The following is a 27,452-nucleotide window of genomic DNA, read 5'->3' as shown; positions in this document are numbered from 1 at the left end:
AGACTCATTTAAAGGCCTAAGACCCCTTAAGCCGTCTCTTTTTATGGCTTCAAAAACTTACTGACTGCAGCAGAGCGTTGAAGATACAGAGCATACTGAAGTGCAGTGGTTGTGATAAGCAAATATAAACAACTGTGAAAATCAATGTGACTGCTTACCTTTCCTTAACACAGGAGCTGGTAGGATTCAGGGTAAGGTTTTAGCATACTCCAGCAGGACAGATGTTTGCTAACATGAGGCTTAACAAGGGTTTTCATTTTGGAAGATATAATTGCTGCTCACAGCATTTATTTTATAGTGTGTGTGTGTTTTGTTTGTGTGGAAGTAATGGAGAGTCGAACCAGACAGACCGGCTTTATGTTGCATAATCATTCTTCTTTTTAATAATGGTTCCGAAAAACAGGATATTTCTTTGCCACACAATGGTCAGCAGTTGCCTATGAAAGACGGAAATGAATAAGACAGGAGAAATGTAATGAGTACCCAGTAGTTGAAAAAACAGTTATTTCTGTTGTGGAGGATTTTTCTAACCATAATGTGAGAATCATGGTAACTGTAATGAAGTGGTTCAAGAATAAAAAACAGGAAATATGTCACAAAAAGGTATTAGATTTCAGTCTAGATGAAGCCTTCAAACTCTTGCTTTTTTCATTATGTTTGTTCTAGATTTTCCTTTCAGAGTGCAACTGCATGCAATGAGCCGAGCCATTATTTGTCTTGGATTGGGCTTGAACAGGCTAACTGATTTACATATGTTGCTTTTTATTGTGAACAGGTGTCCATCGCAGGGCAGCCAGGAGGGGTGGAGGCAGCTCGAGTAAAAATCAGGGTAAGTTGGAACCCAACCACATTCGTCTTAAAGGGGTATACAAACCAGCATTCTCTGCAGGTTTGCATGTTTGAATGTTTTCGACCTCCATGGAGCACGGTGACTGTAGTCAGCTTGAATTTTTAACAGTTGCAACACATTTTTTTGATCAGTTTTTACTTTGGAAAAAAAGTATCAAAACATTATCATATCATATTTCTGCCAAATATATAACTGTCTGTGCCTCAGTTTGCACGTACAACCCTGTTTAGCTTGTGAGCAGTTCAATCAGATCAAAGTGAGGATTAACCTTACATTCAGGAATACTTCCTGAATGTAAGGGTTGTTTATACTTCCGTTTTATGAATGTACAGTGACATAATGCAAGCAGCAGAGAAGGAGGAATGCCTTTTGGCTGCAGTGTGACAGTCATCAATTAAAGGAAAAGCGTTTGATAAAGCCCCTGCATAATTAACACAATGTGGACTGCTGTTGTTAACCTGCTCGCCGTACTAGCTCCTGCAGTTTATGACTGTTTCTCAATACCAAGTACCCCAAGTTCGGACTTGTGGACTTAGTAGTTCAGACTTGGCAAGTTCGACATTTGGAACAGCAGCGTACTTATTGATGTCACCATCTCAACTCTTGGTTGTAAGGGTTACCCCAGGATCTCACATCTCCGAAAATGTGGAAGCAAATTTTAAAATAGGCTCTATCCTGATACATTGACCACAGATTCAACGATCAAACAACTATATCTGCCTAAAAAAATCTTAAATCTCTTTCATGACACAAATACAGTAGTATTTCAAAAATTATTACTCAAGGTTGTGTGTTGTCTCCTATGCCATCTTCGCTGATGTTAGGGTGAAATGCATTCTGGGACACCTGGCTGTCTGAAGTAAACACAAGTCACCTCCGATGCATCCTCGATAAATTGGGCGGAGCAAGTCACATCTGGGCATTCGGACTGTACTTGGCGAGCTGCGAACTGTTGAATTGGAACACAACAAGAGAACACAAGTACAGACAAGAATGCAGATTGAGAAGCAGCTTTTGTTTACAACTCTACCCTCGTCATTTCCTGGTCCCCCTACTTTTGGCCATGCTCACCTGCCAAATTTTAGACTGCAGCTTCCGAGTGCCCATCTCCTGCTCTTACATTGATCAACCTCATCCGGGGTCACTCATTAGCAAGTCCCTCTAGCTCATGAAATGCTGTTGTGGGCAACATGTTTGCCCCCAAGTGCATCACTCAATGAACAAAACATCATACTCGGGATTCTCAAGTTTGCTACCTAATCCCAATGGAAGTGCTCCGGGTTTACTGTGCTTCCTCTAAACCACAAGCACTATTTCTAACCTATTCCCCGACCACTTCCCTAGAAAAATTATAAAATACAAGATCAAGCCTCAGCCCCTTTGGCAGACTCATCTCCTGCCCTTCCTACTTCTTCTCCATCTTCAGTTTCAGTCTGACTGGAAGCCCGTCCCCCAGCCTCAGCTCTGTGGGCGGAGGACCTCTATACTTGTGCTTCATCCCTGAACTTTTGCTATATTTCAACACTGCACCAGTTGTCTGCAGTGAGCACGTTCCTCCACTATGGACTGACCAAAACTAACAAGGTGTGTGTGTGTTTGTGTGAGTGTGTGAGAGAGAGAATTGGCACATGTACGCGTACCCATACTTCTCCGTGCTTAGTGGTTGTTTTCATAAGCAGCAAACCGCAACCTAGATCATCTACTTTTTTTTTCGATGGGTGAAAAAAAGTATAATCTAACCTAACCATAGCAGTGTTGTACAAAGAGGTTTATAATATAAGCTGTAGAGAACCACAGAAGATTGTTCTGGCCTCTAAAGAACTCGCAGTCAGCGGACGACGAGGGTGGATCAAAAGACAGGTTTCCCTCTCTGTCAACTTGGCTTCTTCAGATGGAACCAGACCTTTATCCTCACCTCGTCCCATGATACCCAAATACCCTCTATGCTGCTCAATAAAAACACTCAATAATCACGACTAGACAGTGCTTCCACACATAGCTTTAATTATGTATGAGCTTAACCTGGGGGCAATTTCCTCAAATGCTGCAGGGGAAAGTAGCACTTGGGAGGGATTTGATTTTCATCTTGTTGTTGCACTTTGTTCACTTTATCTGTACTGACAACCGCCTGACTACAAAGCATCCTTTTCCTCATTCAGTCATAATATACAGTGTAATTCTTCAGAAATAAAATATGTTCACATTAATTGGTCATCAAGTGCATACTACCTGGTCCATGCTGAAGTGAAGGGATCACCTGATTAGCCAAAGTGCCATTATGTTCCAGGGTAGGTGTCTTTTGTTAGCAGTTTGGATAAACGTATTCATTTCTTATAAACTCTTCAAACTCTCGTCCCTCATTATTTTGTTGTTGTTGTTGTTGTTTTTAAAGCTGTTGCTTTGAAGCAGCAAAATCAGGAAAGGTTGGGTTTTCCCCAGCAGTAACTCGACTCCTATACAGCTGAATGCAAACATAAACGCTAAAATTAAGCAGAACAGAGAGCTGAACACAGACACTTTTAAAAATGTCTTTCTCACTGCTCTCCTGCACAACTCACTGTAAGTAGACATCCTTATTTTCAGGTTTAAACAATGTACCCAAAAATCCGAACATATCACCCATATGCTGCTGTAACAAGTTACGTACCTCACCACACAAAAAAACTGTAGGCAGCGCCTTTTCATTAGTCATGTCTTGTTTCTGTAACAATGATTTATGTGAGAGTAAACTGAAATTTACACACAATATCAAAATAATTTTTCATTCAAATATGTAGTCCATCTATATGTAAAAAGAAATTATGTATAACGGATATGTGTAATCAGATAGCAAGAGGTCACTTAAGACGCATGTTGAGACATATTCTGCTCTCAGCTGTGAACAGATGTACTGAGGTCAAAACCGGGTCAAAAGGACCTAGCTGTCACCAAAATGTTTTAAACGTTCTCATAATAAATAAACTACTCCTTTAAATCTGTTTTAATATGGGGGAATGAAAGGGGACATTTTGAAGGTGGTATCCTCGATAAGAAAACACCACACAAATGCCTGTTACTTGACCCTCTACTGTTGAGGTCGCAAGTGCACAACAACATACAGTCTTCTGTGTGTTTGGTTCTGGGTGGCCTGTATAGACCACATCTCTCCTGAAACCAGAAGTGGCTGAGGTTGTGCCATCTCCCTGATGTGCATTAGCAGTGAACATACTGTCCCTTTTAACATTTAGACATACTACATGAGACTTGTAAGGTCTACTGTATTTCTGAGGCCGTCTTGGGTGGAGACGTGTTTGAGTCTGCAACAAGTCGGTTGTTGAGGTGATGGATTCTCTGGGGATTTCCAGGAGCTTTAAGAGGTGGAGCTGACAGTCAGGTGATGAAAGGTCTGCTCAGTTTCTTTACCTAGAAGATATTTTAACTTTTCTTCATCTCTCACCCTTATGTCAGGACAACAGAGGCTTTGTAACAGCACTTTCAGATTGAATACATGTGAAACTCGTATCTGCCAGGTAGAGTTTTTGAAAAAAGGCTGAGGTCAGCTGCACCATAAAAATCAGTCTATTCTTCATTCAGTGCCTGACTCCTGCTGCTCTGCTTGTCTCTCGCATTTCCCTCAGTGCTGACCTAAATTTCTCAAGCCCTCTGAGAGCGAATACTGAAACGTGATATAAATGTAAGGCCAAGCGCATATGGGACTGATCAGGGATGCATTTCTTTGGTCAGAGCAATTCATGCTGCTTGCCCTTCACTGGCAGCCAAAACCATAGTGGCGCGCTGCCCAAGAGCCAGTGTTTGGATAACAGTGTGTGTGTGTGTGTGTGTGTGTGTGTGTGTGTGTGTGTGTGTGTGTGTGTGTGTGTGTGTGTGTGTGTGTGTGTGTGTGTGTGTGTGTGTGTGTGTGTGTGTGTGTGTGTGTGTGTGTGTGTGTGTGTGTGTGTGTGTGTGTGTGTGTGTGTGTGTGTGTGTGTGTGTGTGTGTGTGTGTGTGTGTGTGTGTGTGTGTGAGTGTGAGTGTACAGACATTTCCTTCAGTTTGTGTGCAAATGGGTGTGTGCCTGTGTGATTTTTCTCCCATGCATGCATAAGTATGTGTACGCATGCAGCGAGGCCCTTCCTGTCTGCATCTATTTTGTTTGAATTACTTCTGTGATACGAATGACTAGAGCTGATGTCTGTTGCTGCTCCTGACTTTAAATCAATGTATGAGAATCAGCAGGCCATAGACCACTTATGCTTTGCAGAAATTGGAAACAACTGTAGCCATAATGTTTAAATCTGTAGCATACTTCACGCAACAAACAGTGTCCCCCCATTTGCAGGCACTGTATTTTGATTAGCTTCTCTGGATTTATTTGAGCTGACAGATTTACATACCAAGTTTTGCCACCTTCTGCTAAAGGAACTGTTGTTATGTCTGCATGTCAACTCACATAAGTTTACGCTACGTAAAGAAATCACCCTTTTACTGTGTTTTTACTTGGTGTCAAAATGGTCTCAGTCATAATGTCTACAATGTTATACAGGCCACCCTACAGTTTAAGAAATCTGACACATGTTTTATATATAACTGCAGAATTTCAGCATGGTGGTTTTCTCGCTGTCATTTCACTCTCTTTTTCCTCCTCTCTCCTTCTGTCCCTTCATATCGCAGGAGCTGCTCCCTCTCGTGCTGTCTTTCGAGCTTCCCTCCATCATGCAATCTGACCCCAGCTCCCCGACCGTGCAGCACATCTCGCAGACCTACAACCTCACGGTCTCCTTCAAGCCCCCGACTCGCCTCTACAGGGCCACAGGTGTGGTTCGCGGCTCACAAAATAACGCTAACGCTGTCAAGGTGAGGACGGTCACGTCATTTTTGAAGTGAATGTTTGATGAAGGTGTTGGATAGTTGAGTGAATAGGATTATTAGTGGCCAAAACCCAAACACATTCAGTTTACAAACATTAAAAATAAATACACCCTGGTTTATATGGGATTTTTGAGACTGATAATGATACTGATACCGATAATTATTTACCAATTACAGATATGCCCTCTTTTTTAGTAAACTTTTTGAGGATTTTGCACACATAAGGCTGCAAAGAACTTTATTTAAGAACATTTTAAAAAGGGATGCTTTACCCATTTTAATCCAGTTCTGTGTCATGGCCATGTAGGCAGTTATGGATGAATGGTGTTTTGCTTCCCTCTGTGGCTGTAATCCCAGCTCAACGGAGTATCGGAGGTCCGTCATCTCGTGCAAACAATTTGTTACATTGTCAACTAATTCTAGAAATATATAATAATAAACGAAATGGCTTAATAGTACTGTATGTTCAGTATCAGTCGTTAGCTGACCATATAAGTAAATTAAAAATTAATATCTATTTGACATAATTTATTTATTATTAATATAAATATAGTTTCTTATTTTCACTAATAAGCCCACAGCTTCAACACTAATTGACCAACATGACCAATCAATTTCAGTATTGATGCTCTAATTTCCATTATAGAGAAAACTATGTTCATCTATTTCCTGTTACAATAATAGAAGAACTGAAATGAAGAACTAACCGAACCCTGACCCTGCACTCTTGTCAGTCATTTCAGTGTAACAATATTTGAGATAATAGCCTCATTCTTCTCCTCCTGGTTTCATGGCGAGCCACAGACCAAGAAAAGGTTGCCAGAGGTGCACCATGTCGAGGCCCACCAACACTGTCAACGTTCCTCACTTTTCTAGTTATAAGTACCTCATTACTTTCAGCACCACAGGGGCAAGAGAGTGCTGAGAGATGTTTGGTCGCTTGAACCGGACAGCTGCTTGTTCAGCTCTCCAGTGGGAGGGAGACACCTCCCCGCTACTGTAGCAGCAAGTCCAGAAGACTCTCCTGAGTTCATGGTTTTTATTTTAGTTTCTAACTGTTTCCCCTGCAGCTTGTTTATGATGTATATTTTATATATATATATACATATATATATATATATACACACAGATACACTTCCTCAACTGGCATCGGAGTTGTGGCTATTCAAAGCCTGCCAAGGAGTCTTTTCATCATGTAGTGCCAAGTCATACCTGCCAACTCACTTTTCCACTACAGAGCTTCTGTTAGCAATATGGAGCTCAGTTCTGTTTGCCAGTGAATGCATTTGGCATATATGCATCCCTGCATTTATTTGTTCATGTATGCTTGTGCACTTTTATTTAGATTTGCATGCTAGTGTGCATCTGTGCACATTTGTGTTCTGCATGTGGTTAGAATATGCACATGAATGTATGCAGAAGCGTGTGTGCGTGTGTGCGTGCGTGCGTGCGTGTGTGTGTGTGCGTGTGTGTGTTCAGTTGGGATTAGGATGCATGCCAGATGGAAGCTAGAGGACTATGTGTGCTATGTTGTATGATGGTGTGAGACCCTTGGAGCACCTTTGAGGATTGCCAAAACCGCTGTGGATTGTTGTTATGCTGGCCGCAATGTGCGGATTCCCCTGGCACCCTGGAAATGACTTACTTTACTGGGCCAAGTGATGGCTTGCAGAGACAGCAAGGAATGGGACTGTTCAACAAGCCAGCACAGCAGATACAGTGGAAAAAACCATAGCTTCCACTGGTTATATAGAAAATACTGGGGTTTTCTGTGGGAAATGGGCAACATGGCTCCACTGCCCTCCTTGTTAAATGTCTGGCTATTGCTCTAAATTAAACTGTTCCAGCTTTTTTGCAACATCTTTAAGCATATCTGTACTGTTTAATATTATTGTGAGAAGCCAGTATATAGTTCATTTTATTCTGTGTCTTGTTGTCTATTGTAGAATTCACTCACTACTAAATAAAAAAAAGACATTACAGCCAACTGGAAGATTGACAAAAGATTTAACTACAACAATTTTAACAATAAATTAATGCTTTGAATTATTTATAAAGCACAGATGCCAAACATTTGCTTGTCCCAGCCTCACAAATGTGAGGACTTGCAACTTTTCTCTCATTTATATGATAATCAATTGAGCATGTTTGAGTTTTGGGCTGTTTGTTAAACATAACCAACAAATCTGATGATATCTGATAATCTTTAGCCATGCTAGTGGTGTGGCTCAGTGGAAGGCAATGCCAGGCGGTCCACGAACTGAAATATCTCAATAACTATTGGATGGATTGTCATGACATTTTGTATCAACATTCATGGTCCTGAGACAATGTATCCTAAAGACTTTGTAACATTAGCTTTTATAAGTGTATCTTTCTTTATATATTCATATTATTTGTCATATAACAAGTTAGATTACCTTGTCATCCTTGTTTCCCTAGAGGGGTACAGCTCTGCTGTTGGAACACCTGGCTGGTAGTCTGGCAAGTACCATCTCAGTCACCACCCACCTGGATATCGCACCCCAGCACCACCTCTTCATGAAGGGCCGCAATGGCAGCAACATCAAGCACATCACCCAGAGAACGGGAGCCCAGATCCACTTTCCTGACCCTAACAGTCCCCAGAAGAAATCCACAGTCTACATCCAGGGCACCATTGAATCAGTCTGCCTGGCACGGCAGTACCTCATGGTGTGTACCTTGTGTGTGTTACTTGACATCCGCTAGTTAAAGAGAATTAAACAGCTTTGCTTCGATTTTGAGGTTAAGGGATGGCATTGGCAGTAGATTCTTTACATATACAGATTCCACACACTGTGTGGTAGCTATAATGGATGCCATTGTTTGGTATGTGTGAATGATGACTGGGTTTTGAGATGAGGTTTAAGAAGTTAACCATGATTGTCTTGAAGGGTTTTGAATAGCCTTGGCAAATATTTACTTGGCCCTTTTCCTGCTGCAGAAAAGTCCAGTAATACAACAATCTGTAGCTGACTCAAGGCTAGCCTGCGTGATTTAAAGCCACATACCTGCATGTGAGATGGACACACATTTGCGTCAGCTTGGCTTTGGTTCTTAATGTGGCTGTATCAGATTATCTTTCTCGGTGTTAATGGTAACGGTTTGGCTTCCATATATAGTAGATTTTCCCATCCCAGTCTGTAATTCAGAGGTCGACACATTACCATTTGGTAAGAGGAAGCGCCTCAAATTTAAACTCCTGTCTGTTAAAAATGCTCCGTGGTCATTCTTGTCTGGGTGCCTGTAACCGATGAGGCTACCCTTATCTGAATTACTCTTGCAAAAATGTGTAAAAGTAATGGCTGTTTAATTACCATTGGCTAAAAGCTAGTGCTGAGCTGGTGCGTATAAGACATCTCAGCCATAAACAGTTTTGGCTTTCTGTTTGGAGATCCATAATGTGGGGCAATAATTCTGCCAGAGCCGCCTTCTTTGTCTGCGGTCTCCCATTTGGCCCCAAAGACATTTAGCAAATGCCAAAGTTGTTACAGTGGCTAAACATGACTTTCTCTTGGTCTGGACACACAGGAGGGAGCCTCTCACTGTCTGTGTGAGTGAGGCTGTAAAAAACGATTGATTTATGAGAGTTAGAGGGGGAGAGGAGAAGCATAGAAAGCAGGGGATGGAAGAGGAGGAGGAGGAGGAGAAGAGATAAAGAGAAGGGGAGTAACTCTGAAAGTAGAAGAGTGGACGCACAGAAGGGAGAAAGGAGTTTCGCTCTCAGTTGTGTACTGTGTGATTTGGCCTCTTTCAGCCAGACTGTAGATTACAGCTCCAATCTTAGGCCCTGTCAGAGCCAGCCTGTCTTCTATACTCTGCTGCTAATTACACACACTCACAATAGGAGCGCTGTCCAGCACTCTGCCCAAAATATAGATGTCTGTGGTGTTTGTGGTGGTGATCATGCAAAACAGATTGCTCTTGGCGGAATTTCCCAAGCCCTGTGTGGGATAAATCCTGCAGTGAATCTTGTATTTATCGGTTAACATGTAGGTCTACAAACGGTATAGTATAATGGGAAATTTACTGCTTTTGTGAGAAATAGCATATAATATAGGAAGAGAGATATGTTACAGTAAACTAGCCTGACTTATAATTGTGTCTTTGCTTTTCAGGGCTGCCTGCCTCTGGTGTTAATGTTTGACATTAAAGAGGACATTGAGGTGGAGCCCCAGTGTATCACAGCACTGATGGAACAGCTGGATGTCTTCATCAGCATCAAACCAAAGCCAAAACAGCCCAGCAAGGTATGAAACAAGGCTTACACTCACACAGCATGAAGAGTTTACAGGGATTTTGAGCCATAGCAGTATGGCTCTAGAGCTGGTGAAGTCAGTCAGTCGATCACTTTGATCCAATAAGAAGTATCTTAACAACTATTAAGGTGGACGGTATGAAATATTGTACGGTTATTCATGTTTGATGATCCTCTTGACTTTTCATGTAGCGCCATCATCAGTTCCAAATTTAAATGTGTCCAGTATTTATTTAATCCATGTTTTTTTCTATAGAGACAAGAATGTGGCAGCAATGTCACATCCACTGCATTTAAAGCCTAAACTCGTCTGCCATGCCTGTTTTTGGGTTGATCTTTTAAAATACACAAAACTCAACAAGAAACTACTCAAAAACAAGCACAATATACTAACAATTATACAATACTTGTGACAACATATCTGCAAAGCTAATGACCAGTGCCTAGCAGTACCAGTGCCTAGCAGCCTGCAAATTAGCAAATGTTGGCATGCTAACACATTATGTCAGCAAGCATAGTTGTGAGCATGCTGATGTTGGCATGAAGCTCAAAGCAACACTGTGCCTCACAGATCCACAAGCATGGCTGCAGACTTGACTGCAAGTGTGTCAGACATGTTTTTTTACTCACACTTGTCATGCAACAGATGCGCTCTCATTTTAATCTATTCACCTGTCTAACTAGCTAAGAGCAGGCACTTTCAAAACATACCAGATCTGTTTATCACGAGCTGCGGAAGTAAGTTGGGAGCAGAGCGAAAACATCATCTCCATTGAAGAAATACTGTCCAGTTTTGATATAACGTATGCTATTGCAGCATCACTAAAGCATTACCTCGAGCCTGACAAGACCAATTTTGTGTGAGATGCAATCCCACACTTCGGATGCCCGATGCTTTGAAATGAACGGATCATATGGAACCGGCATTGACGGCACGGTTGCATGAACGATGTTTACATGCGAGCATACTGCTGACCTGACGAGGGGTTAGTGTTATTTAAGTTTAAAAAAAAGTAAATGTATATATGTAGAGACAAAATAATTACTATGTTAATAGTGCATAGAATAGACAAAATTAATAAAATCCTGAGAAAACCAGAAAAAAAGAAACTACCGAGACACAAACAAGCCACTGTTCTGTTGGACAATTTCTCTCCGTCAAATGTAACAGCATGATATTAAACTAAATTATACATCTCCATGTCATATTTCATCGCTATTTGATGACATTTAAAAGGAAAAGCTGGAACCTTATACCAAGGGGAATGATGCCATACCAACACCAAGAGGAGTTTTGGCAAGACAATGTCCCTCACAGTGGGGAATCCCAGCCTGCCATGCATGTTTCACCTGATGGATGGGGACAACTGAGTCTTTCTATTAGGCCCAAGCTATTTCAACTAAAGGATATTTGGCTTGATTTCCTATTTTTTTAAGCAAACTTTCTAGAGAATTGGACATATGCTCATTCGCCTTTTATGAAATGGAATCAAATTAGTGAAATATGTTGATGATTTTGTGATTGACAAACTCTCGCAGCAACTGTGGTGGACCTGTCTTATATCCAAACCCTTTAATGTTACTCATGGCCTACTGTTGTACAACTCATAATATTCCTAATCGTATTTCACCACTTGGCACAGTCCTGACTGTCTCTTCGAGGTGCCCACAGCCCATCCTAAGCCAAGGCTCCGTGCCCAAACTAGACAGGCCTGATGGGACTGATGTTGAGGTGCCAGTGAAAACACCGACCCGGCCCAGATCCTCTTAAGATCCCTTCACTTAAACATTTTAACGAGGTGACAGTAGTAATCCAAAAGGCCCATCCAAATGCATGCCGTAGCCTCTGTGCTCTCGGCACTTTGGCAGACCCTTAAAGGAGTGTGTGTGCGTGTGCACGCATGTTTTGAGATTGGAATCCATTTTTCAAAAAGCTCAACTCTGGCAAAACTCAAAGAGCCAGGACATGATTTGTGCTTACAGTCATTTTTATGTGATCTTTTGTAAGGGCAGGGTTTAGCGATGTGGAAAAGGTCGGTCATTTCTCTCAAGGATTTAAAATTGTTCCTGTTTATAATTCTTTGTTGTTGATTGAGTGGCTCACAGTATAATAGTCAATGAGTAACTAGTATTACCTCATATTCTCCTCACTCTTGTCAATGAGTGACATATGGTATGTCTTGCAATTGATTGACAAACACTTTCTCTCACACTTTGCTCCCATGGCTCCTTGTCTCTCCCACACTGCCTCCAATGTTTATCCTTCCAATCTACTTTAATTCCCTCTTCCTTCCTCCCCTTAATGTTTCTCTCCCCCTCATCCTCCCTTTTCACTCCCTATCTCTGGTGCCTACCATATCTATGCGTTGCTCCCTCCCCTGCCTTTCCTCTTCTGCCTCTCTCTCACGCTTTTCCCCTTTTTTCTTTTACCTCTCCCCTTCCTCTTTTCCTCTTACCTCCCCATCCACCCCACCTGTCTCCTCACCTCTTCCTTCTCCCTCAATCTCTCAGTCTGTCATAGTCAAGAGCGTGGAGAGGAATGCGGTGAACATGTATGAAGCCCGAAAATTCCTCCTGGGTCTGGAGAGCAACGGGGTGTCGTCGTCCTCGCCCACTGTGGCATTGAATCACGTCCCCAACATCCCATCCCCGTCCCTCATCTGTCCCGTTGGCCTGGACATCCTGGCCTCAGCTGGCCTGGGGCTGAGCAATCTGGGTAATGACACTGTCTTAACTTGTTAAGAAAGTACTTCTTGTCTGTCTTTTACTTTTTCATGATGGGGAGGGGGTGGGGGTAATTTAGTGAGCGAAAGATAAGAGGTCACCCTGTATTTCCTTGCAAAAAGGATGAAATGTCTTTGTAGAGGAGCTAATGTGCTCATACATCAATGTCATTCACGTCTGTGCCAGTCACACACAGTATTCTCTCCCAGCAACACAGCCATCAAAGATATGTCTGAGCAAGATCTCCTGTTATCACTTGGTAAACGGAATCACTGTGTGCAAGTGATTTTCGAAAAATCAGATAGAAAGATCCTCTCAGTAGCCACATAAATCACAGCCAGAGTCATGGCACTATCATCTGTATGCACTTTGTTGTCTGCAGGACTGACCTCACCATGATGGTATGAAATTCATGCCAAGAAATGATTCCCGCATGTACAAATCTTTGATCAGCCAACCATCAGAAAATAACCTCAATCGAATTTAGTTTGAATGAATTGCAACCTTATGAATCATGGGAGGATGAACGGTTATAACTTGCGTAGGAGTTTGTTTGTCTGCAGCGCTGACCTCAACATGAAGGCACTGAGTTCAGCTTGGAATAGGATTTTTTGTTTCCAAATGTGACTTTAAATTTTAGTTTTGAGTACTATCACAGGATATATTATATTGAAAACCAGTTATCTGCTGTTTGCTTTCATATGATGATGTTTTTCATGGAAATGAGGACATGAGTAATGCATTGGTGGCAGAAGGGAAAAGCAGATATTGGAATAAGCTGACGGGAAGTAGCTCATAGCTTTAAGCACATGTCGGCAATAGATCCATCACAGTTTATCTGTTTAAATATACAGCTTTGTTTTTTTGTATCTTTTATCTTCAAATGCTAACCGCGGAAAATCTACATTATATTACTTAGACATTTCCTTCCTGTGTTTGAGAATAGTTTTGATTAATATCCATAATATGTATTTAATAGGTATATAGGGCATTATGGGGTACGTGATCACCAATACTAGTTCTGTAATTCTTGATTTTTTTGCAGTGATATTTTTAATGAGTTGTATTATATGAATCTTGGCAAATAACCTTTATCCTTTTATGTCCTTATGTCCTCACCACAAGAGATGGAAAAAAAATATAATAAAAATTGTTAACAACAAAAACTGTGCCATGAGGTCCCAGTACAGTAGAATCAGTCTCTTGCTGTCTCGTGTAAACCCAGGGGCCCGGGGTGAAGCTGTGGACGGCCACATCCTGGCCTTTAGTAATTGCTACATGCTTCTTTTCCTCAGATTACAGGCCAGTGTGCCAGAGGAAGCCCTAGCCTTATTCCTGGAGCCAAACGAGCCCCTTGTTAAAGCCACAGACCTGCTTCTTTCTGTTTTCATACACTGTGTTTGGGTTAAGACACCAAGCACCACATTGTTGGTGCTCTCAGTAACATGGGTTTATTGGGTATAAGGACACTCAAGATATGTAATTTTTTCATCCATGACCTTGTAGAAATGTAAGAAATTCGTCCTCTTGTTTGCTGTCAGACCGTGTGATGGAATTCCAGTTGAATAGCGGGGAGACCAAGATTATTTTTTGAGGGCCATAGTGTAACGTGTGATTAGCTTGAAAAATGTCTCTGTGCTTTGACAGGACCACCGCTGATCTATTCATCTCCTGTTCTCTCCTTCCTCTCTGTTCTCCTCAGGTTTCCTGGGTGCAACAGCGGCCCACTCCCTCACCAACTCGGCACCAAACGCTGTCCTCAACAGCTTAAACTCTTCCATGAGCCCTTTGCAGACGCCGAGCCCCAGCACCCCCACACCCTCCCCCTCCCTCTGGGCCAGTTCACTCACCAGCACTCAAGGTTTGTGTATTGGCCGGTGTCTGGGGGCAATCGCTAATATTTCAGGCTACCAGTATAGCCAGCAGATATCGGGGCTAAGTATTCCTCTTCAGAGCGGCGATCATTGGTTATAGTCCCATTGACAACTTGAGAATAGAGTTGGAATTGATAAACAATAAACAGATATCTGCCTATGAATGCAGATAAATAATAATGAAAAGCTAAATAGTCGTCAGACAATGAGCCATTGTGTCCCGTAATTGCATGATGGCCAATACGCTCAAATGAAATTCTGCATTTAAATACAGAATCTGCTTATAGAGATTATCTTTCTACTGGCATGTTCTCTAAAATATCTGTCAATATATGCATGTTTCAAGAACAAAATCATCATAATAACAAGACGAAATTCCATGTTTTTGTCCATGTGTTTGAATACATCTTACTTACTATTATTTCAGTTATTCAGAGGGGTTTTAATTTTAGATTACAATGTTTTTAAATAAAAAAGGTTGGACACAGACAGAAACATACAGGTCTCGAGGATTATTTAACACAAATGCCCTATGACCTTCTAAAAATTTAAAATTGTCAATGCTACTTTCTTCAACCCTTGTGTTTTCAGGCTTCTCCTCTCAGCTGATGCTTCACCCTGCCGCCCAGGCCACATTGAGTAGCATCCTGCTGTCAGGTGTTCAGGGTTACACACAGAATACACCGTCCCCTCCGCCTGGCCTCGCCCCCATAGACAAACAGCCCAACGGGGTCCCTGACTGCACTAAGGGCCCCTGCGCTCTCAATGGACATGTTAAGGTTTGCCAATTTATACACTTAATGCTGCATTATTCTTAGTTCACTTTGACTTTTTTTGTTCGGTAAATCTCATTTTAATTGTATGTATTTTGCTTTGTGTGTGTGAATGCATGTATAGCATCCTGGCTCAGTCTATGGGAGGATAGCAACTGCGTCACTTGCAGAAACTGTTTTAAGTCCAGCCCCATGTGACTCAGTCCAGGAGGCCAGTGGACACAATCCATCAGAACCGCTGTCCAGCAAGTCCAGCCCAGATGAAGGTATTACTCCTAAGTAAAGAAACTCAACCAGCCTAACACTATACCTGTATGTGGTCTTTTTATTGGCTAAACTACAGTATTTGCTCTCTTTGCTCTTTATAATAAATAGTAACACTTTTTGTCTCCGATATACTTTTCTAAAATTTATTGAAGACAAAAAGTGTTACTATTTATTATAAAGGAGTGGTGTAAATATTGTGTGTGCTTAAAGTTGTACTGTGTAATATTTGAGATGGGTTGTCTCTGTGGCGGTAAGATGTAATTCAGAGCCCTCCATCTTGTTACGTTCAAGTCCCGATTGCTTTTTGTAAAATTTATTGACACACGTTTACATCTCTACTTCGAGTCAGTCCCCGATATGTTACCCTCTTGAATCCATACACACACACATCTTCCTATTATACTTCTACCCTTACTACAAGGGTATGAAGTCCCCCATTTTCCGATTACAAGTTAACGCAGCAAAAAGGCAACAAGTGTTTTCATTAGTGGGTCATATGATCAATCACCGATGTTTTAAGTCACTCTTTGATTGATAGTAACTTAAAAGACAATTAAATAGATGAAAATCCTATGAAGTACTTTTTTTAAAGCGCAAATCATAATTAATGTGGACACACAGCTGTGAGTGTTTTGCGTCATCTGCAAATGTATTACCATGCAGGCTGTACAAACCAAGAAACATGTGTTAAACATGTCATTTATGCAGACTTCAAATGTCGTATACCCCATCTGCATCTGTTTTGAGTATATTCACAGATTATATTTAGCCCTTAAGAATGCAGAGGCTAGTGAAAACATGCATCTCGCAGCTTATCTGCTTAAAACCAAGCCTGTTCCTATGCAGACACACGCCTGTCATGACCGCCAGTTTATTTAACTATGTTTAAAACTTTATAAAAGTCTACTTATAGCAGGAGCTTTGCCCTCTTGTGGGTCAGTTTAGTTCAAGACGCACTTAAATTTTTTTGATTTATGAGTGATTTTAACCTTGGACTGTTGGACAGACAGGATTTTGTGTCGAGTGTCAACATTTTCGACTGTGCTGGACCTTGCGGACTTAACATAAATGTCCAATTCAAGTTTTTCCACTTAAGATTTATGTAACCCTTAAACCCACTTTGAGAAAAATGCCTTGAATTAACGTCTTTCTGTTTCTCCGTACTGTCCTCCTAACCTCATACTAGCGTTGCCGAAGTTTATTGCGTTGGCGCGGAGACATATTAACTGCGAGATCTCCTAGCAGTTCAGAAAGGTCCTCATTTCCCCCATGTCTTACCCTTGCAGTTTTCCCCTCAAACTCTCATTCTCACGCGTCTCATTTTTCCCTGCTGTTTTCTGAGCTGGTACTCCCCCAATGCGGTGCATCCCGGTACGGTTTCCTCTCCCTCCCTCACCTCCTCCTGTGTCCCAGAATGTGTTTGGACTGGCTCGCCCAGTCCGACTCAACCGGACTCAACTCAGAATTGTTCAAACATTAAACCCCAGAGAGCTTCATTAGATTGACTGACATCATATTATTTTACGCTAGGCAGTACACCATGCACATTTAGCATATGCACACACACACACACACACACACACTGTTACACAAAACAGGTTCCTGTCTGGCTGAAAGTGGAGTAGCAGGGGGAAAACCACTATAATTACAGCTGCTGTGTTTTGTTTTTTTTAAACCGATTTCCAACTGAGATGTGTCAAACTTAAACGCATGCACACACACGTATGCCCACCACGCTACACACACCCCTTTACACTGAGTGACCCAAAGAGCAGAAATTGAAAGATTAGCTAAAACATGAAGTATTTCAGTTACGGTTGGACAGAAGACAGGACAGCTGTAGATTCACATTTGGGCTGACTAACTAGAAAAAAATTAAAAAGATAATCTGTTTGTTTTTGTTTCCTTCAGGCTCTGACACATTTGTGGAAGTGGGCATGCCCAGAAGCCCTTCTCACTCGGCCAATGGGAGTGAGCTGAAACAGATGCTGGCTTCATGTAAGACGTCATCAGGGAAGCGGCAGGCTGTGGAGTTACTGCAGGGCACCAAGAACTCCCATCTACAGTACGTTTGAATGAGATCCTTTACAGCTTGTATTGTGACTGTTAAGCATCCCTTATGTGATATTTTCCTGCATTTAGTGGAATCGCACACCCAAGCATACAGATTTTATTTTGAAAAGTCTGACAAAAATGGGTTGATATCACAGAGATGGGTATTTGTCCGATTTGGAGATTTAGGCTGCCGTATAGACTGGGTTACACACACTCACCCTGGAACTGTATCTTAATGATGAAAATGAGTATGCAGTCAAATCTGATGAGCCGGGGACATTAACAGCCTTGGTGATAATGTGAGGAGTTGATGAGATTAAGAATGCTGCTATAATCCTGTGTAATCCCAACAGCTCTGACTGTCTTCTCTCGGATGCCGAGTCCAGCTCGTCTGACAGCCCTGTGGCTGATAAAAGGGCGCCCGGTAGCGAGCGGGCGGCTGAGAGGGCAGCACAGCAGAACGAGAGGGAGAGAATCAGACTAGTACCACAGACCTCCTTCACCAACATGCAGGTATACACGCATCCTACACGCACACCGTTTTGGGAGTATTAAGTATAATTCGGTCAAAGGAATTAAACAATCTGCTGTCTTTTCAGGCATTTGACTATGAACAGAAAAAGCTGTTGGCAACCAAAGGTAAGTTTATATTTGTGTCTGGTCAAATAGTACAGTGTCATTAGTAGTGCTTGGATGTAGCCCATAATTAACGTTGTGTGAAGACAGACTGCCACATAATCTAGGTCAAGGTCACAGCTGCCAACAAAAAAGTTTTTGACAGAAGTTGTATGTGTGAATGACTGTATGTATGTCTGGATTCACACAGCTATGTTAAAGAAGCCTGTGGTGACTGAGGTGCGGACCCCTACAAACACCTGGAGTGGTCTGGGCTTCTCCAAGTCCATGCCAGCTGAGACCATCAAGGAGCTGCGGAGAGCCAACCATGTTCCATACAAGCCGAGCATGAGCACCACCTACGAGGTTAGATATACAAGGCCTCATTGTTTGCCATTCTCGTCATCCAGGATAAATCACTTTTATAGCTGAGTCACAAACTAAGGATTTTATTTTCTTACCATATATAATGTAGCTTGATGTTTTTTTGTCAAATCTTTTGATTGTCTTTTTTTTGTATCCTTTTTGTCAGGATTCCCCGCTGTCCTTGTCTCGATCCAGCAGCCGGGAGGGCATCGGGAACGGCAGTGACTCTGACAACTGGCGAGACAGGAACGGCACCGGTAATGGCCTGCCGGGTCATGCCGAATTCCCCTCCGCTGTCAGCAGCCCGAAGAGGAAGCAGAACAAATCTGGTCAGTGTTACAACCCAACTCGTGAGGGGAAAGGGAAGCAACATAAAACCAGCTGTTCTTGGTAATGTAAGGTATTTATTAAGAGTCAAGTTTAAAAGTAGAAAAGGAAAACATACAGAACTACAACAGAAGGAGAGGGCCTACGGGTGCTGCTAAAGCAATAAAACAAATATAACTAAAAAAGCACTCTTTAAAACTAGAGCTGAAAAAAAGGCAAACAAAAGATCATCCACTTGACTAATCCTTTGAAACAAAACACAATGTAAGCAGCACCCATATCCCTGGTGTTACTCAACATGAGGCAGCTACGATCAAAGCAAGTTTCACGTGAGTTAACCTACCCTGGCCTAATCTCTGGAGTAGTAACTCATACAAGGAACGCTACAACAATGAACGATACAACAATGAATGGACAGCAAAGCACGAGGCGTCTGAGTCACAGAAACACACAGGGTGCCTATTGTAACACATGGAAGCAATTTATAGGGTGAGCGTGGGCGCTGAGGTGGCTGGAACCGCTGCTTGATTGGTAGGAACTACCGCAGGCTGCCCTACCAATCGGGATCCGCAGTAACCAGGAAGTGGGATAGGCCAGAACTAACCAATCCCCAACAGGAGGCCACACATCCTACTTTGCATACACACAAACACTTCAACACATGAGTGGGGAATAACAACAGCGCATATTTTTGGACAAAAGCAAGCACTGGTACATTTTAAGCACTGCATTGTCAAACTATGCAAAGCATCAAGGACGATGACGGTTTAGCAGTACATCACTTAACACCATGTTATTACATATTTGGCATTGATGTAGAAATCATTTCATTTTGTGTTTCATATGCTTGTAAAAAGACCACATCAACAATGAAGAGAACTGATGAAGTATACATTTAAAAAGAAAAATGTCTCGACTCATAAGTGAACTTTTCATTGAGCGCCCTTGTGTGTCTTTTGCTTATTTATTTTCTCACCACGCTCACTTCATTTTCTCCTTATAAAGTTCAGAAATGGCATATAACTCCACTAAACAGCAGTTTTATTGGTCTCATCAATTTAAATTTGTATCACTTAAAACCTTCTGACTTTCCTACACGTCTACAGTACATTTGTTGACTAATTAAAATGATGTGATCAGTTATGACTAAATATTCTTTGTGCTTCTTTACATCTGTGTTAGCTGAGATGTGAATGTACAGTATTAGTGCAGCTTTTTCTTTTGCTTACTTCTAAATTATTTTTTTCACTTTTGCTTCATTCCCTTGCTGAGCAGCTGCAGAGCATTACCTCAGCAGCAGCAACTACATGGACTGCATCTCCTCGGTAACTGGCAGCAACGGCTGCAGCCTGAACTCGTCTCTGAAAGGCTCCGACCTGCCTGAGCTGTTCAGCAAGCTGGGCTTGGGGAAGTACACAGATGTCTTCCAGCAACAAGAGGTTTGTGTAGAATGTGAACCCATTTCTTATAGTATCATGGTTTTAAAGATGGGACTGTCAAGCTGAAGACAGTCAGGCACTGATAATTACCAAAAAAGCAAAGAATTTCCTCATTTTAGCCACACTAGCAGCAGGGCTCTTGATCCAGACCAACACTCAACAACTGCTTGTTGAATTTCTATGTTTTTTTATAGACCTAATGTTATCATACTAACACACGTAACTAAGATGGTTATGGTAATGGTAGTTTAAATGGACTTGTTGCTGCTTCCAGATTGACCTCCAGACATTCCTGACACTAACAGACCAGGACCTGAAAGAACTGGGCATCACCACCTTTGGAGCCCGCAGGAAAATGCTGCTCGCCATCTCAGGTACAAATGAAGAAGAGCGTTTCATTAAGTCTTGAATGTTGCCCCTCACCTGTCTGCGTTTGCTATCAACTGTCTGGCAAAACTAGAATATAACCAAGGTAAGATACAGTACAGAGATGCCTGCATACGACCACCTCCGTCTGAAGTTGGTCTTTTTTTTGTGCTGATAATCACTGATACCAGCTGGAGCCTCATCCTGCCAGCTCTCGCCGAAGGCAGTTCACACAAATTGGCTTATGTGTTTCATTAATGTTTCCTGTTTTGTCTGTCACTGCAACAAGCCTGAGTGGAGTCCAGCTGTGCAGAAGGCAAATATGTACTCCAACTGACAGAGGTTATCAGTGCTGCCAACCAGTGGATTTAAAAGCTATAGGTGGCCCTAATTATTGGCAGACTAATAGAGAAGTACAAGAGAGTGATCTTGTAACTAATGTACCTTGTAAATATATAAGGAAACATGTTGCAGTAATTTGCACCGACAGGACTAAATGGGATTAAGGCGCATTCTTCTCAGATGAGTGTGTTGGTTTTTCTCCAGTTGCTCCAGCTGTCTCCCTGATGCTGATGTAGACTCTGTCCTGTTGTTGCACTTGATCTAATGTGAATGTTGTGGGTGTCACACTTCATTACTGATGTCATTTTTGGACATTGTAATAGCTGAAGTTGTTAGGCTGTGCAAGTTATGTTGGGATCACGGGCTTCCTGTCATTGATATTCAGTGAAAGTTCAGACACCTCAGACCAGAGCCAGGGTTGACAGTAAGAGCAACTAAGGGAAATGGCGAGGCCATTGCCGTGACTATTAGGAAAGTAGAGGAATTCAAGGCCAGAATTGGTTTTGCTCCTCAGCCAAGTACAGGCCCACTTTCCTCTCCACTGACGGACTCGAGGGCTCCGAAACCGGCACATGCATGTCCGTCTCTTTGTCTCTGTATTTTTGCCTCTCATTATAAAGAGATAGAATACCATTCAAGGCAATCCAGGTTTTAACTTCCTGTCGGTTTGCCAGTAAAAAGAGCTGCTGGAGCGAGCTGCCTGTCTCCAGTAATCAAACTGAAGGTTTATGCTGGCAGCGTCAGAACTCTACTATCCTATGAATAACTCAGAGATGCCATGATGATGCGACATTTTTATGAAAGCATTTCATCCGAGCCTGCTGTGTAAATCCCAGATGGACACAAAGAGGTATTTTGTTTATCGGAGCAATCCTGGAGTGATTTGAATTTTCCTGTCTTTGATGATCAATGGAGGCTTTAAAGAAATGTTAACGTCCTCTTTGATTGTGTGATTTACTTTAGCTTTACTAAAGCAAATCTGGGAGAAGTTGTTTGTATAACCGTTGCGACTGCTGATGTTTTGTGGTGCTCTTTTTTTACACAGAACTAAACAAGAACCGGAGGAAGCTATTTGAGCCACCGATCAGGTCCTCCTTTCTGGAAGGAGGAGCGAGCGGACGCCTCTCCCGTCAGTTTCACGCAGACATGGCCAGCGTCAGTGGGCGATGGTAGACGCCTCGAGACCATCCCAGAACCGTCCATGAGGGAGACCAGCCTCCATTGTCCTTCTGTGCCTCAGCAGCCCCGGTTTCACTAGTTGTTTACCCTCTTTCAGCTTCAGCTGAATTAAGACTGTTCGTTGCCATATAGTATAAATATATATATTAAAAAAGCCATAGTTTTACCGGAAGTGCCAACAAGAAAAAAAAGGGATTTCTCAGATGCATGAGGTTCAGTGTTCACTCCTTATAGAGCCATTGAGTCTATCTGGAGCATTTATATATGAAGGTTTGTTGTTATGATTCTGATGAAGGGTACTGTCCAGTATTTCTGTCCACTTTTCGTTCAAGGGAACAGGCAGAATGATTAGTACAATCATTTTACACATTGATACTACCTGCATTTGTATTATGCTGTTGTATCAGTGACATGCACTTTAATAATACTAGAATTTTGCCTGTGAGAGCCTAATTCCTTAGATTGAAATAATAACTATGCATTTCTTGATTGAAAAGCACAGATGCATTTTGTACCAAGCCAAATGTAAGCACTTAGCAGTGAGCTTAGGGTGCCGCCAAATGAAGTGCGAAATATGTCAGCACGTCTAAGTGGTGACTTCATCAACCTTAACACGTATACCAAAGGAAAGTATCATTGTGGCCTTTGGCTGCCTTAACGGTGTTGAATGGTAGACATTCCTCTGAGGTCAGTGTTTTCCGTCTGTTTGTGTGTCTGTGTATTTCTAGACAAAAAAAAAAATCTAATATTTTGTACTCATTAATGCATTATGATTTTATTTTTAGTTTTTTATTACCATTTTAGGGGAGAGGGTGGGATGTTTAACGGTAATCAGTTTACATTTGTATTTTTTATACATTCATGAATGAGTTTCTATGATTTTGTGATTAGATTTATTAGTATCTTTTACTTCTTTTCCCCTGCCTTTTTAATTCTGTGGAGCCGTAATATGGCTGTGCCATTCGACAGCAGCAGAGACATGAGGCAGTTCGGCAAAGCTTTAAAGGCCTCTCTCTGATTGTGTCAACAGGCATCTTTCTGTGGTCTTCTGTTTGTTTATAGTACACGGGCTTTTGTCTCATCTGTTATTTGTCAGTGCTGGCCTCCCCGTGGCCCCTTCTGTATGCCCAAAATCTCACCAAGCACTCCTCCGTGTATCCGGAACACGAGTTGCTATGCTAGAACTGTGTGCCTTATTCCTGTCTACCTTTTCACTAGCTGTTCAAAGATCTAAAAGAGCAAGGCCATACCCTTTGTAGCAAAAAGTGCCAATGTACATAACTCGTTTTTTAGCAGGAAGATATTTGTTAAGAACACAAATATTTTGGTCTGCTCTTACTCTCCAGATAGGAGGTGCATCACACAAAGAACCAGTATATTCACAGCCAAGCTGGTTTCATAAGAGAATTTCTTCAAGAGACAAATAAGGAACCAAAGTCATCAGGAGGACTGTGCGATTTAAGATGAAAACAAATACAAATCTGGAATTTTCTGGTATCAGTCGTGCAATCTAATATCCAAGAAACCTGGTTAAGCAGTGTTTAATGAAGTAACTGGAATATGCATGAAGCGGCAGTGTTTATCACCAAGGCTTGTGCTTGTTCTGGGCTCCTGTATTATGATGAGCCCTGTGTTTTGAGAAGGAAACCATCCTTCATTCTGCAGTTCATTAACTTTGGATAACTCGATGATGTTCTTAAGCTTTATCTGAGGATTTAGCCTACAAGCTGATCTGTCTTCCAAGGTCATGAGTACTTTGTATCAAGTGCAATTAAGTGCTTTTTTTTGTAAAATAGAAATTTCCAGGAAAATGTGTTTTTATTTGCAGTACAAGCAGTATAAAAGCCAAGACTGACAAATTTCTTATCTTGGTTAAAATGAGCGCACAGTGTATAAAATCTGTAAGGTATGTAGAGGACGCTTCTGAGAAATGATCACTGTCGAGTGCATCAACGTTTATCTTGCCAAATTGAACTATGACAAAGTAACAGCAGTCCTTATATAATCTCTTGGAGAGAGAAGTCGATAATTTGTAACCTCCCTTTTTTTCGCAATAATTCCCTTTAAGGGGATTTGTTGTTTATCATGTTCACTTTTAACCACTTTCCACCCTTTCTCGCATCTGATTTGAGCCATCCTTAATGTGGTTGTCGAGTAAATAACACTAAATAATATTCTGACAAGGTTGCCAATGCCAACCAGGTTATTGTCTTTTTTCCCCTTTGAAGTCTTAAGAAAAGAGATGAAGAGGGGTAAAGCTAATATAGAAAGGGATTCTTTATCCTGAGAGGAAACCCGGAGGCAAGTTCGCCCCCACTCATCATGGTACTACATTGAAACTGTTGAGCACTGATTCTCCCAGTGCTGTGACTCGTGTTCCTGCCTTGCAGACATTTGTTTTCATCCTTCACCGTGTTCGGATACGTTTGCTCGGAGGGCAGTTGAGGTTCTTGTCTTATAAAGTGAATGTCGTTTAAAGCAAATATTGATGCATGTTATTGCAAATTTATTACGGATCAGTGAAGGGACTCATCAAGTCAAAAAGTTTACTGCCAGCTTGTCTAGTCTTTGCCCTTGATAGAATAGCTTCACAATTATGTCTTGATTTGTTGTATTAGTCATATTGTTTTTTTTTCCCAAAGGGATTTATTTTGAGGAGTCTTTGTACTGCAATCAAATGGTACATTTATAATAAATGTAAACCACTAAGGAAATTATGTAATACATAACTTTTGTACAACTTTTTCATCTTATGCAACCATTGTTTTTGTGTGAGAAAGGTACAATTCTGCACAAAGTTCCAGAGAGGAATTTGTGATTAAACATTGCCATGTGGCCAAAGCTCTGTTCACTGTGGCATCTGTTGATGCTATTGTTATTCTAACTGTATTGTAGTACAGACATAAACAGGACTTTTTTTGGAGAAACTATCAAGCAGGCAAAAAAACATTGTTTGTTCAAATATTATGAAGGCAATAAATGTATGCAAATAAAGTCCCTTTCTTTGTTTTCTGCTTATCAAATATAACTCTGAAGACTGATATCTTATATAGCACCTTTCTTACAAACACGCAGACCAAATTGCTTCAGAGAGCAACATTAAAACAACACTGGAAACAAAAAAATAAATAAAACTAAATAATGCAAGGCTGTAACCTTGACACTCCCAGAATGTTCACATACAGCAGAAAAGTAGTGCACGAAAAGTGTTAAAGTGTCTGCATCAAATCACAGATACACAAAAGCCCCTACAGCAGCCAGTGTTTTTAATTGTGGTATTATGAAATCTGTACATTCTAAATATATATGCCAAATGTACCACATAAATTCAGTACCCATAAGGAAATAGGCTTATAAATATTTAGTCACAAACTACATTCACTTTATCTTTTCTGTTTAATCGTCTCACAGTGAAAATTTAAAAAAAAAAAACATACATACTCTGCAGGTTGAGGGTTGAGGATCAACCCAGTCACATGTCATTTGTACTTATCACAGTACCATCCATGCCTGCTACCATGAAGCCTAATCCGCATAGCCAGGATCTGCTTAATCCAACAGAATGAATCTGCTGCCACTGATGGAGATTCTGGCAGGGACAATATTCTATAGTGTAATGCACCACAACAATTTAATTTCAAGATCGGTCTCAAGGCTGGAGCTCTGAAATCACATGCCCATCTGTTCTGTCCACCAGGCCACCAGGAGCATCAAAGAAGTGGACATTTTATTTACATGCATGAGTTTTACATGCACAGTTGTTGCATTCGGTTTCAACGAGAGGAAATTGTTTCCTCTTTATTTTGTAATTTATTTCAGACATTATCCAGGTCATATAATCCAGTGCCTCTGTGATGAATTGTCGGGTGAAGAGTTCAGTTTTGAAAATCGTCTGATGGAGGTCACAGTCCCTGCACTGTGTCGCCTGGCCGGGGGCACGTTAAGCCATGGCAATATCTCTGATTTAATATGAGCAGCTCAGCTAAATTAGAGTATGAGACAATCAACTATAAAGAAAAGACAACCGCTTTAACTAATGCATCTTTTTTCCTGCATAATTCTGAGCCCAGGCAGTGTTCTTAAAAACCTCAAGGGGGCAGTGTTGCCACTTAAAATGACTTCTCTAAACCATGCACAATGGTTACTCAGCAACAGATTATTACATGTTTAGAAATTCTTAAATAACATGAAATGATTGGTAGTTTGTAGGACTCAGCATGCTTCAAAAATAAATTGCCAATTACTTACGAGACTTGAGGCTCTTTTTGTAACATACAGTATCACATCTAGGATATATTTTACTGTGTAGTATTGAATTTATTCCTTAAATGTTAGAGACCTAAACGCACAACCACTTTTCCGAGCTGAATTTCGCCTGAGGTATAGGGAAGATTATTCCATTTTACATTTTTATATGATCATATTAACTGCTCCAAACCTCATCCAGAGGTCTTTCTGTTTAAGGCAGGAAATTAATGTTCAGATGGCGAGTAGAAAGAGAGACAGAGAGAGAGAGAGAGAGAGCCTCTCATCCAACGCAAATGACCCCTTAACAGAGAAAGTTGGTGCCACTGAACTATATTCTGTGGCAGCTTGTGACTCACTCTCTCATCCCCTGTCATTATTTTCCACAAAGACAACAGAACACCTTCATGTTAACACAACACCACTGTAAATACTGGTATGTTATCGTGAGGTGCTCAGGAGTGATGTGTGTGGGAAGGATGTTAAGAAAACATTCCTGTCTGCTGCCAATTCCTCTTATGATAATTCGATCGGAGCTGTAATGAGATCTCAGTCTTTTTACCTTTCATTCTTTAAGTAGAAAAAGCTTCCACAGGAACAAATGCACTTACATTTTACCCCATAACACAATCCCACACAAGCTATTAAATCACAAATATCAAAAAGTCTCTCTTCGCCTCACTCAGGGTGATTATGTGTACAGCACAGCTGGCAATCATTCTCAGTACCCAGCATGACTAATTTGAATTTCATGTTCTATTGTGAGAGACGGACAGTGTGAAAGACAGCTAAATTGCAGAGAAAAGAAGCGACAGGCTTTTTTTATGACTAACCAACCATACATTTATTCTGCATGCTGGCAGCCTCGCCACTTGAAGACCAGCAGAGTCCACAGCATCACAT

The 27,452-nt window shown here is 41.4% G+C and overlaps 1 protein-coding gene across 1 annotated transcript in view; it reads left to right on the top strand.

The window, feature by feature from the left end:
• The window catches only part of bicc1a (BicC family RNA binding protein 1a), a 59,061-nt gene extending 33,823 nt beyond the window's left edge, over positions 1-25,238 (top strand). The window contains exons 6-21 of the mRNA XM_083922748.1: positions 776-829; positions 5,501-5,683; positions 8,141-8,392; positions 9,838-9,969; positions 12,489-12,693; positions 14,404-14,562; positions 15,167-15,354; positions 15,473-15,614; positions 17,527-17,680; positions 18,024-18,183; positions 18,270-18,309; positions 18,497-18,651; positions 18,818-18,980; positions 20,254-20,417; positions 20,692-20,791; positions 22,171-25,238. Coding sequence (XP_083778874.1) covers positions 776-829; positions 5,501-5,683; positions 8,141-8,392; positions 9,838-9,969; positions 12,489-12,693; positions 14,404-14,562; positions 15,167-15,354; positions 15,473-15,614; positions 17,527-17,680; positions 18,024-18,183; positions 18,270-18,309; positions 18,497-18,651; positions 18,818-18,980; positions 20,254-20,417; positions 20,692-20,791; positions 22,171-22,298 — 2,379 coding nt within the window. The 3' untranslated portion in view covers positions 22,299-25,238. The remainder of the gene's footprint in view (positions 1-775; positions 830-5,500; positions 5,684-8,140; positions 8,393-9,837; positions 9,970-12,488; positions 12,694-14,403; positions 14,563-15,166; positions 15,355-15,472; positions 15,615-17,526; positions 17,681-18,023; positions 18,184-18,269; positions 18,310-18,496; positions 18,652-18,817; positions 18,981-20,253; positions 20,418-20,691; positions 20,792-22,170) is intronic.
• The last annotated feature ends 2,214 nt before the right edge of the window (positions 25,239-27,452 follow it).

This window comes from Echiichthys vipera, assembly GCF_963691815.1.
Source record: "Echiichthys vipera genome assembly, chromosome: 11".
Taxonomy (NCBI): Eukaryota; Metazoa; Chordata; class Actinopteri; order Perciformes; family Trachinidae; genus Echiichthys; species Echiichthys vipera.
Note: the sequence above shows the minus strand (reverse complement) of the source record. Positions and strands in the feature narration are given on the sequence as shown.